The 15,908-nt window shown below is 41.8% G+C and overlaps 1 protein-coding gene across 1 annotated transcript in view; it reads left to right on the plus strand.

The window, feature by feature from the left end:
• efhb (EF-hand domain family, member B) overlaps positions 1–15,908 on the plus strand; it is a 60,105-nt gene that overhangs the window by 31,346 nt on the left and 12,851 nt on the right. Inside the window, exons 8-11 of the mRNA XM_020520738.2 lie at positions 1,121–1,188; positions 7,376–7,530; positions 11,835–12,042; positions 12,123–12,302. Coding sequence (XP_020376327.2) covers positions 1,121–1,188; positions 7,376–7,530; positions 11,835–12,042; positions 12,123–12,302 — 611 coding nt within the window. The remainder of the gene's footprint in view (positions 1–1,120; positions 1,189–7,375; positions 7,531–11,834; positions 12,043–12,122; positions 12,303–15,908) is intronic.

The raw sequence follows: 15,908 nt of genomic DNA on the forward strand, positions 1-15,908 counted from the left end.
AGAGAATTGAGTATAAAAATAGGGAGGACTTACCAAAACTATTCAAGGCATTTGTCGATCCACGGCTAGAATACTATGAAGAGTTTTAGTCCCCTTATTCTAAGGAAAGATATACTGGCATTGGAGATGCTGCTGGTCCTGGGTTTGCTGGCACATCTGTTGGTCCTAGTTTCTCTGTATCTTCATTGCACTGCAACTATATAATGACAGCCCTTGCTCCGGCTGGATCCATTGGCCATACTACCAATGAACCTGAGTGAGAAGTATAAGATAAAGAAAAGATCCTTAGTAATGAGAGCAATTGTATTTGCACCATTCACAAATTATAATTTAGCATAGTCTTCCAAACAGTGGGACATGGAGGATTTCAACCAGGGGGCAATGGAATATCTCTGCTCGGAACTTTTCACATAGGACCTTTATACTGAGGAATGCAGCTCAAGCTATTTCATACAAATGCAGTTGGAGATTTTAAGTGGCTTTGCATATTGATACCTTATTCTCCCACCACCACATATCCCTGTGCATTCATTGCACTGCAACCAATGTGGTGATAACCCTGTCCACACGGATTGAAGAGAGGTTTGGATTCAGGTTTGGTGAGAAAGATCAGGATCAAGGGTTTTGCATTTTGGTGTATAGGGAACTGATGGGGCAACAGGTCTAGGTCAGAGTTGTAGATATTAGCTTTGTGAATTTTGGGTTTGATGAGCTTGGGTGCAGAGTTCTAATATAGAGCCAACAGGAGCAGCAGTGATTTTTTTGGCTCAGACTTCAGGTAAGTAATTTTTGTGATACGCATTCTGCATATTTAGTTTTCCTGAGTGCAGTCAGTGGTAGAATTTGGTGTCTCAGGGCAAGCCAATCATGCACCAAGGATCTCACGCGGGCATTGCACCCTTAACGCCAGTGCATGTCAGCAAGGGATGGGTAAAGGATGTGTCTTGTCTGTGGTAAGTGTCTGTTTGCCAATGTGCCCACATTTTCTACCTGCCAATTTGGACACTTAGGTGGCTTAATGATGGCACCATGGAGTCAAATTTGTGATTCTTCTATCAAATACTTTTTTTTTTTCAAAATCCAGGCAAGTTTTAATAGCTCTATTTCTTGCTTCTTTCAGAAATGCAGATACTAGGAAAATTCCTGCTGATCACACATTTGGTGTTCTACTACATCCTGATAAGTATGGTAATGATTCAAATATAAATAGGAATTTCTGATGGAAGGATTATAATTTAACTTCTGGCAAATATCTAGATCTGAAAGTTGATAATGTAGTTTTAAATATCATTGTGCCAGTGTTGTATTTATTTGATGTTGTTCAGTATTTGTGCCAGAATTGGAGGGGGAGGTGATGGCCTAGTGGTATTATCGCTAGACTGTTAATCCAGAGACCCAGATAATGTTCTGGGGACAAGGGTTTGAATCCTACCATGGCAGATGGTGGAATTTGAACTCCATAGATATCTGGAATTATGAGTCTAATGATGACCGTGAATCCATTGTCGATTGTTGGAAAAACCCATCTGGTTCACTAATGTCCTTTAGGGAAGGAAACTGCCATCCTTACCTGATCTGGCCTACATGTGACTCCAGACCCACAGCCATGTGGCTGACTCTGAACTGCCCTCTGGGCAGTTAGGGATGGGCAATAAATGCTGCCGAGCCAGGGATGGCCTCATCCCGTGAATGAATAAAAAAAAATTCTCTCCTTTGATTTTGGGCTGTAAAATTCTGCTGTAAGTATTAGTAAACCACATTTGTAGACAGTCAAAGACACAGAGAGGGAATTTCACACATTGCACCAACTGCTTTATATGAGAAAATATCCCTGTCTTAAATAAAAACAGAAATTGCTGATGAAACTCTGCAGGTCTTGCAATATCTGTGGGGAGAAAGCAGAATTTAACATTTCGGGTCTGGTGACCACTCATCAGAACATCTGTTTTAGGCTGGTTTAGATAATGCTTCTCATGCTGAACAGAAAGCTGTTTGAACTTATCATAGGCTGATGCCACAAACAGTCTGGGTATGTAGATAATGTGAACTTTCATCCAACAATCTGGAACATTCATAGAGTCATGGAGTCAAACAGCACAGATACAGAGCCTTCGGTCCAACCAGTTCACGCCGACCATAATCCCAAACTAAACTCGTCCCACCTGCCTGCGCTTAGCCCATATCCCTCCAAACATTTCTCAGAATCAGAATCAGAGAATCCCTACAGTGTGGAAACAAGCCCTTCAGCCCAGCAAGTCCACACCGACTCTCAGAGCATCCCACTCAGACCCATGCCCCATAACCCATCTAAGCTACACATCGCTTATTGATGTACTTATCTAAATGTCTTTTAAACGCTGTAATTGTACTCGCATCCACCATTTCCTCTGGAAGTTCATTCCACACACAAACTACTCTCTGTGTTAAAAAGTTGCCCCTCATGTCATTTTTAAATCTTTCTCCTGTCACTTTAAAAATATGCCCCCTAGTCTTGAAATCCCATGCCTTAGGGAAAGGACAGCTGCAATTCACCTCATCTATAGCCCTCATTATTTTATAAACATCAATAAGGTCACCTCTTAACCTCCTACACTCCAGTGAAAAATGTCCCAACCTGTTCAACCTTCCAGCAGTGCAAGGCCATGGGAATATTCATAGTTGTTGATCAGTGGCCAGTGCAGGGCCATGAGGATATGCATAATTATTGATCAGTGGCCAGTGCAGGGCCATGAGGATATGCATAATTATTGATCAGTGACCAGTACAGGGCCATGAGGGTAGGAACAGGATTTATTGATATCTGATCAATGCAGAGCCATGGAGGTATGAGCAGAAATATTTGATCTGTGCTCAGGACAGGGTGATGGGAGTGAGCAACAGTTTTTGATCAGTAACCAGCGCAGGACCACGCAAGGGCATTGAACTTCTTGTGGTGCTATATGGTTGGTTTAAACTTTTGGTATTGACCACTATGGTTATCTGTTCTTACTGTCTTTGAACAGTACAGAGGACCTCATAGATTCTTGAGGAAAGATGACTCTCTGCTCTTATTTGTTTGTGTCATCAAGGCATCAGGGCAATGTCAGAGAACCTAGGAGCATACTGTTTGCCCTGATATACTGCAATATAACAGCTTTTATTGACATAGTATCTTTAATAAAACATCCCAAGGTGCTTCAAAGGAGTGTTTATAAAGCAAGCTATTAAGGAGAGAATTGGTAAGATGATCAAAGGTCTCGTCAAAGACATATGTTTTAAGGACAACTTAAAGGAAAATAAAAGGTAGAGATGAAAGGAAATTCAGGTGAAAATTTCAGAGCTTTGGACTTAGGCGACTGAAAGCATAGCCACCAAGGGTGGAGCAGTTAAAATTGAGAATGCTGAAGAGATCAGAATTAGATGGGTGCAGAAATCTCAGATTTTGTGTGATTGGAGGAGCTTATCAAAACTAGAAGGCACTTTGAAAACAATGTTTTAGCATTTTAAAATCAACGTGCTGCTTGACTAGGAGTAAATGTATGGATGATGGTGAATGGAACTTGGTGTGAGCAGGGACACAGGCAGCAGTTTTGGATGACCTGAGGTTTAAGTAGACTATGATGCAGGAAACTAGCAAAGATCTAATCATTGGCTAATCATTAAGAATTGGTAACAGTATGATTGCACAAGTATTCTTTATAATATAATGTTGCCTTGTTACTTGCAGTCATTCACTGGACCACAGAAGTGTTTCATTGTTTGTAAAGTGTTTGGTGTCCTGAGGTCATGATAAGTCACCTTATAAATGAAAGAAATATTTCTTTTAACATGAGCTCTGCAGATATAGAAGAAGAGAATGCTGGGGTTGCCAATCGTAACTTTGATTTGGGTTTATTAGCAAAGTAAAAGAATATGTAGGAAAGTTTGTTGATAGCAATTTTAAATCAAGATTAGTTGTTTGAAGAAAACTGTGCTAAATTTATATTTCTGGTTGCTAATAACAGAATCAATATGTTCTTTACATATGGAACATGTATGAACTTATATGAATTTTCGGAGAGACAGACAATTTTGCAGCTCATACCAGATTTACTTGTTTTTAATGATATGCAAAGTTGTTATTACAGTTGACACTGAAGTGATTATTAGTGAATGAATGTGTGGTATTAAAGATTTTAATAATGTGAGTATGTGCAATATTAAAACTATTAGAATAGTTATATGTGGTATTGAAGATAATATTTTGATTGATGAGTTATGCTTTGCAGGATTAGTGAGGCTTTTATTTTAATATACTAGAAGCTATCTAAAAAGCCAAAGCCCAAAATGCAAGATTTTCCCAAGGTTCGAAAGAGTGAAAAGAAAACGTGATAAACCTTGAACCGTCTTTTGTTGATATTACACTTGGGTTTTAAAAGCCTGAAGGTGAAGAAGCAAGGAAGAACATACGAACAGGAGTAGGCCATTCAGTCTGTTCTATCATCCAGTCAGATAATGGCTGATCTGTATCGTAACTCCATCTATGTCATTTGGTTTCATAACCCTTACAAAAATCTATCAATTCCAGTTTTGAAGTTTTCAATTTGTTAGTATCAAAAGTAGTTTTTGGGAAAAGAATTCCAGATTCTGGTAACATCCAGCCTAACTGATGTTCCTCAGTTGGTTAACTCCAACGCTGGGGAGATTGAGATCACTTTAGGCATGGCACGGTAGCACAATGGTTAGCACTGCTGCCTCACAGCGCCCGGGTTTGATTCCATCTTGGGTGATGGTTTGTGTGGACTTTACACATTCTCTCTGTGTCTATGTGGGTTTGTGTCAGGTGGTCTGGTTTCCTCCCACAGTCCAAAGATATGCAAGTTAAGTGGATTGGCCATGCTAAATTGCCCCATAGTGTCCAGGAATGTGCACCTAGGTGGGTTAGCCATGGGAAATTTGGGGTTTCGGGAATAGGGTCAAGGGCTAGGTCGGGGGGTGATATTTTATTTTGAGGGTCGGTGCAGACTTGATGGGCCTCTTTCTGCACTGCAGGGATTCAATATTTCTTAAGGGGCTTGACAAGATAAATGCTGAGAGGATGTTTCCCCTCATGGGAGAGTCTAGGACCAGAGAGCATAGTTTCAGAATTAAGGAGTGTCAATTTAAGACTGAGAAGAGGAGGAATTTCTTCTCTCTGAGGGTTGGAAGTCTTTAGAACTTCTTGCCACAGAGAGATGTGGGCCACACTCCTTGTGTGTATTCAAGGCTGAGATAGATAGATAGATAGATTCTTAATCATGAGGGGAATCAAGGGTTATGGGAAAGGGCTGAATGGCCTACTGCTGTTCCTATTTCCTATAGTATTATGGATGGTGGAGAGGCTTTGGGGATTCAGGAGGCGAGTTACTTGCTGCAGTATTCTGAGCCTTTGATGTGCTCTTGTGGCTTAGTCCAGTTACATTTCTGGTCAATGGTAACTCCCAGGATGTTGATAGTTGGGTTTCAGTGATAGTTATGCCGTGAATGTCAGCTGGCCACTGCCTGCCTTTGGTGCTGCACAGCTTCTGTCTCCTGGAGGCACTTTCTGGCCTGAAACATCTTCTTTGAAGTGGAAGCAGCATTCAAATTTTTGGTAGATTTAGACTTCAGAAATAAGTATCTGCCTAAAAGGTAAAAATCTGGTCTGTATCAAGGCAGTTTATATGTAAGAGATATATGAACTGTATGTTAAGGTTTTCAGCTCAAATGAGGTAAAAACCTATTTATTAATTGCTTTGGTAGAGTTGTAATTATTGTAATTGCTTTTTTTCATTTATATAAATGACTTGAATGTGAACATAGGAGGTAATGGTTAGTAAGTTTGCAGATGACGCCAAATTTAGAGGCGTAGTGGACAGTGAAGAACATTACCTCAGTACAATGGGACCTTGATCAGATGGCCAATTAACCAAGGAGTGACAGATGGATATTAATTTAGATAAATGTGAGCTGCTGCATTTTGGAAAAGCAAATCAGTGCAGGACTTATACTCTTAATGGTAAGGTCCTGGGGAGTGTTGCTGAACAAAGAGACCTTGGAGTGCAGGTTCATAGTTCCTTGAAAGTGGAGTCCCAGGTAGACAGCATGGTGAAGAAAGCATTTGGTATGCTTGCCTTTATTGGTCAGTGTATTGAGTATAGGAGTTGGGAGGTCGTGTTGTGGCTGTACAGGACATTGGTTAGGCCACTTTTGGAATCTGTGTGCAGTTCTGATGTCCCTGCTGTAGGAAGACTGTTGTGAAACTTCAAAGGGTTCAGAATAGATTTACAAGGATGTTGTCAGGGTTGGAGGATTTGAGCTGTAGGGAGAGGCTGAATAGGCTGGGGCTTTTTTACCCTGGAACATTGGAGGCTGAGGGGTGACCTTATAGAGGTTTATAAAATCATGAGGGGCATGGATAGGGTAAATAGACAAGGTCTTTTCCTTGGGGTGGGAGAGTCCAAAACTAGAAGGCGTAGGTTTAAGGTGAGAGGGAAAAGATTTATAAGGGGCAACTTTTTCACGCAGAGGATGCTGCGTGTATCGAATGAGCTGCCAGAGGAAATGGTGGAAGCTGGTACAGTTACAACAGTTAAAGACATCTGATGGGTATATGAATAGGAAATGTTTAGAGGGATATAGGCTAAAAAATGCTGGCAAATGGGACTAGATTAATTTAGGATATCTGGTTTACATGACCGAGTTGGACCGAAGGGCCTGTTTCCATGCTGCACAGCTGTATGACCGTATGAGTCTATGTGGGCAGCATTGTGGCTCAGTGGTTAGCACTGCTGCCTCACAGTGCCAGGGACCTGGGTTCGATTCCAGTCTCGGGTGACAGTGTGAACTTTGCACATTCTCCCCGTGTCCGCGTGGGTTTTCATCAGGTGCTCCAGTTTCCTGTCCAAAGATGTGCAGGTTGGGTGGATTGGACATGCTAAATTGCCCATAGCGTCCAGGAATGTATGGGGTAAATTCATGGTGCATATGGGGTTATGGGGATAGGGTGGGTCTTGGTGGGATGCTCTTTGGAAGATCAGTATGGGCTGAATGGCCTGCTTCCATGTTGTAGGGATTCTATGATGGAAAGGAAACACAATTAATATGCTAATTTACTAGAAAATGAAAAGTGGATTGCATTTTTGACCAAGTGATATGGCTTGGGACAAAAGCGAAATGTGGTGAAAGTCTAAAATCAGTTGGGAATAGTAGGAAGCACATAGTTATTTATTTGACAATGCGATCTGCAAACCAAGTCATAATCATATGAATTACACCTTGATGTATAAATGAATTCTGAGTCCCACGCATTCACATACATATATTGTTGCTAATCTGATAGGTATTCAGAATTCTATTAATTGTAAGGCCTCATCTCAATGAAGGCATTATTTTTTAGGTGTTGGGGACCTTATTTACTACAGAACTCCTACCACTTTCCTCCGAGGGAGTGATAGGGACCAAGGTATCTTCAATACTCTCCGCCACCATTTGATGAAAGCTAACTACCATAATTTCAAATCACTTCTCGAAGCTTTCCGACATTATGACAAGGTAAATTATTTTAGTAGTGTTATTATCCTGACACTATGGCTGGGACTTCCCTTTTTTTTTGCCCAAATGTGGGGACAACATCTTTGAAAGTGTAAAAACCGAAAGAATTGCGGATGCTGTAAATCAGGAACAAAAGCAGAAGTTGCTGGAAAAGCACAGCAGGTCTGGCAGCATCTGTGAAGGAAAAAACAGAGTTAACGTTTCGGGTCCGGTGACCCTTCCTCAGAACTGCTTCTGTCAGTTCTGAGGATGGGTCACCGGACCTGAAACATTAATTCTGACTTTTTCTTCATAGATACTGCCAGACCTGCTGAGTTTTTCCAGCAACTTCTGCTTTTGATCTTTAAAAGTATGATAGCCACCATGCCGAGCAGCAAGTGAATACGCTGAACTGAGTGCCAGTCAGGCACTTCAGTGGTGTATTGGCAGGCATCTTGACCAATCAGGTTCGTAGACAGCAGTGACCAGCCCTGTTTAGGCTGCCAGCCAATCAGAAGCCAGTAGGCTCTGCAAACAGCAGCGACATGTAGAAGGCCAAGGTTACTGGCTTAACAGCAAACAGGGCTAAAGATAGAACCCAGAGGGAGTTTACAAGGTTTTTAGGGATGGGGACCACACGAGAGGGGGCAGGGAGAGAGGGAGGTCAAGGGAAGATTGAAGCTTTCAGCAGCCACCTTTCAAGACCCCATCCATGATGCTTACTGCCCCCAGACTAGGGTAAATCAAGACCTGAACTCTGTGCATTCAGTGAGCAGGCTGCCCCGTTTTACGTTTCAGGAAGACTGCTACTTTTCTCATCTGCTGTGAACAAAGTCGATCAGGCTGATGGTGGATTGAGGCTTCTAAGTGATTGACCATGAAAGGGCCTTAGTTGGTGGCCGGTTGGCAATGTCGACCATGGACCTGCCTGCCCAGAATTTAATTGTTAAGGTAGTGAGACAGAAGGGAGTATCGCGTTGATGCTTACCTGCTTGATTTTTTGCTCTTTCCATTACCTTCCCCATCACCTCGAGATGATGCACCTTTGCAAGGGAGACCGAAAACAGAAGTGGCATCTGCTTTTGTTTTAGAAACCCACCTCTGGTGGCTACATGACTGTATTTTGCATTTTCCCATGGAGACAGCTTTCCTTTCGATGAAAAATAACAGGAGCATGAATGGAAGTAAGTCCCAGACACTCAGGTCAGCCATCACTGTGGCTGATACTTGCCCTAAGGGAAAGAGTTTATGCCACAGTCTGCCATTGTGTCTCAGGGAGCTGATGGGTCTGGCACTCATGAGGGAGGGAAGAAAGATCTTCCTGTTGGAGTGTGGCAAGAGAGGTTACCTTATCTTAAAACTCTCTTCACTGTCTTCTTTGCCTGCATGAGAATATGACCATACAATCATAAAAAACGAGTAGATCACTCTGTCCTTCAAGCCTGCTCTGCCATTCACCAAGATCATGGCTGATCTGATTTTAATTCAACCCTATATTCTTGCACATCCCCTTGGTGATCCACAATCTATCTACCTTTGCCTTCAAATACTTAAAGGTTCTGCATCCACTGCCTTTTGAGGAAGAGAATTCTAAAGATTCACAACCCTCTGAGAGAAAGAAATTGTTCCTACATCTTTGTCTTAAATGGGCGACAACTTGGAATCCAAATAGTCTTGCCTACTGCACCAATGCTCATAAAATGTCAGGTGATGCCAGGAACTGGCAAAGTTCAATGCTGGCTCTTGCCAAACCTGTAATGGAAGCTAATGACAAAAGAAGAAGCCGTTTCAAATTGAAGACTCATTTTTACTTAACTTTTAAATTCCTCTCATCTCCAAATAATGCCTCTGACACTAGGCAGCTGCTGAAATCTACCCACATTTCTTAAAATTAATAAAACGTACTGGAGACAGGTTCTTTCCTGAGTCCACAGTGATTTATATCAGGTCCTTAATAGGAGCAACCCTACTTCCTTCCCTGTCCTCAGAAAAATGAGCAAAGAAGGAAATGGAGACAGGTCTTCCAGCCACATAGACTGAGCCAACTGTTTTTCTTGCTCTTGCCGACAAGGAATATCCAGCAGCTAGTATTCAGTCTTTAGCATTTTGTCTTTCTATTCTTTCATAACATGTGGTGTTGCTGGAATGACCAGCATTTGTTTTCTATCTTTAAATGCCCTTGAATTGAATGGCTCGTTAGACCATTGCAGAGGACAGTTAGGAGTTGATGACCATACTGTGGATCTGGTGTCACATGTAGGCCAGTTGAGTAAAGGTGACAGATTTCTTTTTCATCTAGGTGGGACAATTGATTATTTTTTGTGGTAGCCATTACTGCAACCAGTTTTATATTCCAGAATTATGAATCAAATTTAAATTCCACAAGCTGCTGTGCTGGGATTTGATCACATCTCCCCAGAGCATAAGCTTGGATCTCTTATTAATCTACTGACATTCCCACTACATGACCACTCTTTCCCCTCCCTTCGTCCAATTATAATAAGCAATACATTTTCATTTTTCTTTCAAGATTACTGTTATGGTTAAGACCATTCAAGCAGGTTAACTCAAACAAAAATAATTTTACAGCCATTAGTTTTGAGGACAGGCTTTGAGTTGGAGCTACTTGGACAGAATTAGGCTTAAAGGGGATATGATGAAGGAATTGGATAGGTCATTTGAGATGGATGTCATGGATATGAATAGTGAGAACTAGACAGATGGTGCATAAAATCCAAAGACAGAAAGCTCGGTCAGGTACTTGAAAGTTTAACTCTTTGCAGGGAAGCAGAGTTGTCTTGACTACCTGACTTCAACATTCAGTACTTGGAAGGAAACTTGACAAGTTCCAAAGAGAGAGAGGATTTATTCGATTTTGAAGCATAATGGCTTAATGCAACTTCCTCATGGCTAGCTTCATTATCTTAGCGGTTGAAGAGGAATTCCGGAGAATGTCGACTGGATTATTGCAGTTCCTTCCTCTCTTCTGAATGAGATCTTTGCTCTTATTCCCTTTAACTGCTGAGGTATGGTTAATGAATGTGATCTTGCATATAGAAGATGATCACTTTTTGCCCTTCTTTACACGAATGTGCATGCTTGTGTACTGCGTTTATTTTCTCTTGTGCTGTTTGTGTTGACAGCTTGAGTGTGCACCACGCTACTTCTTAGTCTAATCTGCCTCTCATTCTAAGTGATTTGTTGTGCCAGAAGCTTCCATCCTGGCTGGTAGCATTCTTTGACTGGCAGCCAGCTAGATTTCTGGGGGTCACAACTTCCTTTGAATGTATGATGCATGTCGCTGCATATGAGCCAGTCATGTGCAGGCCTGTGTTGTCTGATTGTTCTGTCAAATTTTGGAGTTTGGAGCTCCTGCTTTATAAATCTGCCTTTCCTAACTCTGCAACTTGAATTCTATAGCCATGTTGGTCAACGAATCCTTTATATTTGGTTGTTTTCTCTTTGTCGTTCACAGCTAAGTAGCTGACTGGCACCTTTGTGAGAGAAACAGCTTCTTAGGCCCAATTTGAAGACAGAAAATCTCAAGAAGTCTGACTGAATAAGTTTCATTTCTGAGCCTCGCCTGCCATGTATGGGTGTTTGAAAACGCCACCCAAGACCCAGCAATTTCACTCTACCGCCACCCCCCGAACTCACCTTGTTCACTAAACTGAATGGATAAAAAACCATAGCAGTTGATCTCTTGAATTCCTGTACATGTAAACTGTGACATTGAATTGTACCATTGTATGCACCAACTCCATTTCTTCGGCCTGAAAAATTATGTTGGGCATACAGTCGTTCCCTCTTCATAATCAGGCTCCATTTCCCGTCACCCAAATGCATGTTACTTACTGGTACCCTGTAATCAGGTGCAAGGAATCAAGCAAGTGAAACTGGCAAGATATTGCAAAGATATGTAGGACTTTAAGATGCTCATTGTCAGTGCAAACCCCATGTCAAAATGATGACTACCCACATCCATGCTGATTCATACCCAATGTGTAATTCCCTGTTTTTCAAGGGATTTTTTGAGGCTTCGAGTATTGATTTCTCCATTGCCACATGCAGTACGCATTTATAATGGTCAGGAGCATAATGTTGCAAAATCAAGTGAAAATGCGCAGGCTTTATTACTTGCAATTTTTAATAATTCATAGTAGGCCCCTGAATAGTGCATATGAGCATCTTAATATTAATGTAGTTAGATATTGAGCAGAGTAATCCAGATAACTTGTATTGCCTTTCTTTATAAAAATTGAGCTACACCATTTTTAGAATATCGTGCAGTGATTTCTTATTTTGTTTTCCGTGCTTTTGTCCAGAACGGTGATGGAAAAATTGACCGAGAAGAACTACGAGATGTCTGCATACAGTTTAACTTGAATTTAGACCCCAAACTGATTGACCAATTAATTGAATATTGTGATACTGAAGGCAAAGGAACAATTAACTTCTTGGAATTTGCAAATTTTCTGAATTGGAAAGATAAAATGCCTTTGGGAGAAATTGAGCAAAAGATTATTACAAAAGGTACAAGAGTTTTGAACTGGTTGATTATAGTTTTAACAATTGTATGCTTGTTCAGTGAACAGAAATGATTTTTCCATCAGGAAACTTGCCAACTGAAGATGGCAATGCGCTGGTTGCATCTGAAGATATTGTACCTCTAGATATTGGAAGCTCGGCCAAGACACTCAGAACTATAACTCGAAAAGAAGATAGGTCTAATGGACATTATTGGAAAACTTCTTCATTGATCAATGGAGTTGTAGGGAGTTATTCACCATCTGGCAAGTAGCAATACCTAAGTCTGTTTATCGTTTATCTTGTAAATGTTTATTTTACAAAAGTGAACAGTTCTGCTTTTATATGAAGTATATGATTTCATGGTTTGAAGATTAATTATTGAACATGTGAATTTGCATTATCTGTAATCTGCATTTTTAGGTAGAAATTTGTCTTGGACATTTGTGCAAATATGTACAGCATCTCATAATAATTAAATCTGATATTCAGTCACATTGCAATCAATAGAATTAAATATCATGTACTGTAGGGCAGCCAATCTGATATCACCCATTCTGCACCATCACCTGAGGTGAATTTTGATGCCTTGAAATAGAAGTTTTAGTCTATGTAAAAGTTAACTAGGTATTAGATATTATGCGTATAATTTAGCGATTCAGTTAGTCCTATTATAATCCAGCAAGTCAGTTGGTGAAGGGTTGAACTAGAGCCAGTGTTAATATTTATAAGCATTTATTTACAGAGCTACACATTACAAGCATATGCTTCCAAACTCAATTCTATGCTTCCAATCTGGGCCAAATCTAATTTTGTTTTGACTAAGTGTAAATTTCATTGAGTTTCATGGAGATTTTCTCTTTGCAAGGCCTAGTGAGTTCTCTTGCTACATCTTACCAAATTTGCCTCATTAACTACTGACCTATCCCACCCATTCATGTGGCACCCCTCTCTGAATATAGCCTGATGCTCCCACTTGCTGGAACAGCTCACCACTGCTAGGATATCCTGGAATGGACTGGTATTCCGGGCATCCGCGCATCTTTAAAACATTGTTTTGCACGTGGACAAACACTGTTAGTTTGGAGACGTCCTGCATGGTTCCTGACATCTACCCTGGATGAGGCAGCAAAAGGAAAATTGGTGCCTTGCTTTGTGGGCAGGACCTGGAGGTCCTGGTGAATTGGGGGCACAGAAATGGGCTGTCCTCTTCCCATAGGATCAGCAGAGACAACCACAACACCAGGCCATGTCAGTTTGGTCTGAGCTTGCCACCCAGCTTAGTGCAGTCCTAGCCAGGTGGAGGAATGCACAGCAGTGTGGAAAGATGGTGTATGACCAGTGTAAGTGCTACCACCTCTTTTTTTTAAAATTCCTTCACAGGCTGAGGGCCTCGCTGGCTAGGCTTGCATTTATTGCCCATCCCTAATTCCAACTCAACCACGTTGCTATGGAACTGGAGTTGCATTCAGGCTGGACTAGGCAAGGACGGCAGTTTCTTTCCCTAAAGGACTTCCGTGAACCAGATGGGGTTTTCCAACAATCAACAATGGATTCAAAGTCATCAGTAGACTCTTAATTCCAGATATTTATTGAATTCACATTCCACCATCTGCCATGGTGGGATTTGAACCCAGGTCCCCAGAACATTACGCTGGTGTCTGAATTAACAGCCCAGCAATAATACCACCTGGCCCCTACTGTTCTCTCTGCTATCTCACACTCACTCTGACTCTGCTACTGCATCCACCTCCCACCAAGACTCATGCTCTACAAGTCTCACTACTACCTTCAACATCTCCCCTCACTCACTCTACCCTCTCCAACTCCCCACATCACTGGGCCTGCATGCCCACTGCACTGCCTTACTTACTTGGGATCTGCACCCCACCTGCACCAAAAGTAATACCTGTGCCACCCGCTTTCATTTCTCTTAATATCTGTCTGTCATTTCAGGAGGAAAATTACCCCCAATAGGACAGAAAGAGTCAAAATGGGATGGTATGGTGCCCAGCATTCGGCTCCTCACTCCTTATGAGGAGAGGATTCTGACTCTGGACATCCCGAGTCAGTGACTCACCGTGGATCACTCTTGACTTCATATGCTAGGACCCCCTGAGTGAAGGTTATCTCGGTCAACTTGACTGAGGACCTGCTGACAACCAAGACATGCTTTTTGGCTTTGTGTGTGCACTAAACTGCGCAGCCAAACAGCACTACTGGGAGCCTGGTATCTCTGGTTGAGGGGCAAGGTTCAAAACGGTAAGACAAGGATGTCATGAGCATCAAGATAGGGTGAAAGTGAGTGAGTGCTAAGACAGTGAGCATGCAGCCTGGAGATGTAGCTTGGTCCAGTCCATGAACTGGGTACATGTTGCTAAACGCAAAGTGTCCTTCCTCCAGCATTGCAATGACATTGGCCGATGTGCCCCGAGGTCTGGAAATAAGGAAGTATCTTGAAGTGGATCAGAGATGTGTTGTGAGCATTCCTAGAGGCTGGCATTTGTTGGATGTCAATGTCTATGGAGATGGGGTGTATGTAGACTGTGCCCAATCATCGGTGGTATATGGTGTCCAACTTGGCAGGCCTTTGGAGTAAACGGTGAGCTGAAATAGCCAGGTATCTGCTCAGACTTCCATGCTGAGAATTCTTGCATTCAGTTTTCTCATGGTGGTTGGTACAATGGAAAGCTGCATAACAATGAGGCAAAATCTGCAGTTAGTAAAGTCACTAACCAGCAATAACACCCCCAGCAGGCAACTCACTGCTGCCTAGTGAGAATCTCGCCTTGACTCCTGGAACTGCATTAAAAAATGAGCAAGTTGTTCCTGATGAGGAGATAGGCCTTATTAGTCCTCTCAGTGAATCTGCGAAATTACTCAACATAGCCCATCTTGTTCATGGCCCCTTTAAGATTCTGCCCTGTGTGTCTATTTATAGACATACAAAAGAATCCCTGGATGATGCTGCTACTTGCATACAATTAAGCATAATGAACAAAATTACTCCTATGAAAATATTTATCCCTGGGCACCAATGTAGTGTATTGGTTATGTTGGAGTTGATTTTGACTGCCTTTGTCTCTGTTAATAGGCAGTATTGACTTCAAAATGGTGTTGATAGTTTTACTGTGTCTTTAACACTGTTGATGTGGCCAACTCAATTTGCAAAGGAGATTATTGCCATTTGGCTAAAGCACCTTCCCTTTTATTAGAGTTGAATGAGTGAGCCCAGCATTCTTCCTTACTCCCTTTCCTCAAGGTAATCCTCTACCTCCTTCTAGATCAGGACGCCACTTCCAAACATCAAGCTGTTGTGACCAGAACTGTCACTGACCTTCTCTCCTCTACAGATTTTCCATCCAGTGCCCCCAGACTCAAATAACCCACTCCTACCCTCACTGTTAAGTTCTACAAGCAAAACAGATCCAGTTGACTCATTATTTCAGACTGTTTCTGCCAACTGACCTTATTTATTTCCATATCAACTGTAATCTCAGTTTCCCAATATTCATGTCTGTTCTGATCCCCTATGTCATTTCAACAGTTTCCAGTTTCCTAACCTTATTATTTCTGCACTAGGAATGGTTAATCCCCTTGCACTGTGATGGTCTCAGAGTCCGCTTCCTTGAATGGAAACCGAACCAGTTCCCATCCATCACCACGTTCCCTCAGCCTGGTTCAGTTTATTTGTACTCACTTATTCCAAATAAAAGATACCTACATGGATCCAGTTGTACCTGCCATTTTGTGGGATATGTGGAACATTCATTATTCCAGTCCTGCTTATGCATCGGTGGCACCATGCGCTTTCACCTTGAAGTGGAAGGTTTCAATAAATTTGGCCCGGATATTCTGAAGGCAAGAGGGTC

The sequence above is a fragment of the Rhincodon typus genome, chromosome 2, assembly GCF_021869965.1.
Source record: "Rhincodon typus isolate 14 chromosome 2, sRhiTyp1.1, whole genome shotgun sequence".
Classification (NCBI taxonomy): Eukaryota; Metazoa; Chordata; class Chondrichthyes; order Orectolobiformes; family Rhincodontidae; genus Rhincodon; species Rhincodon typus.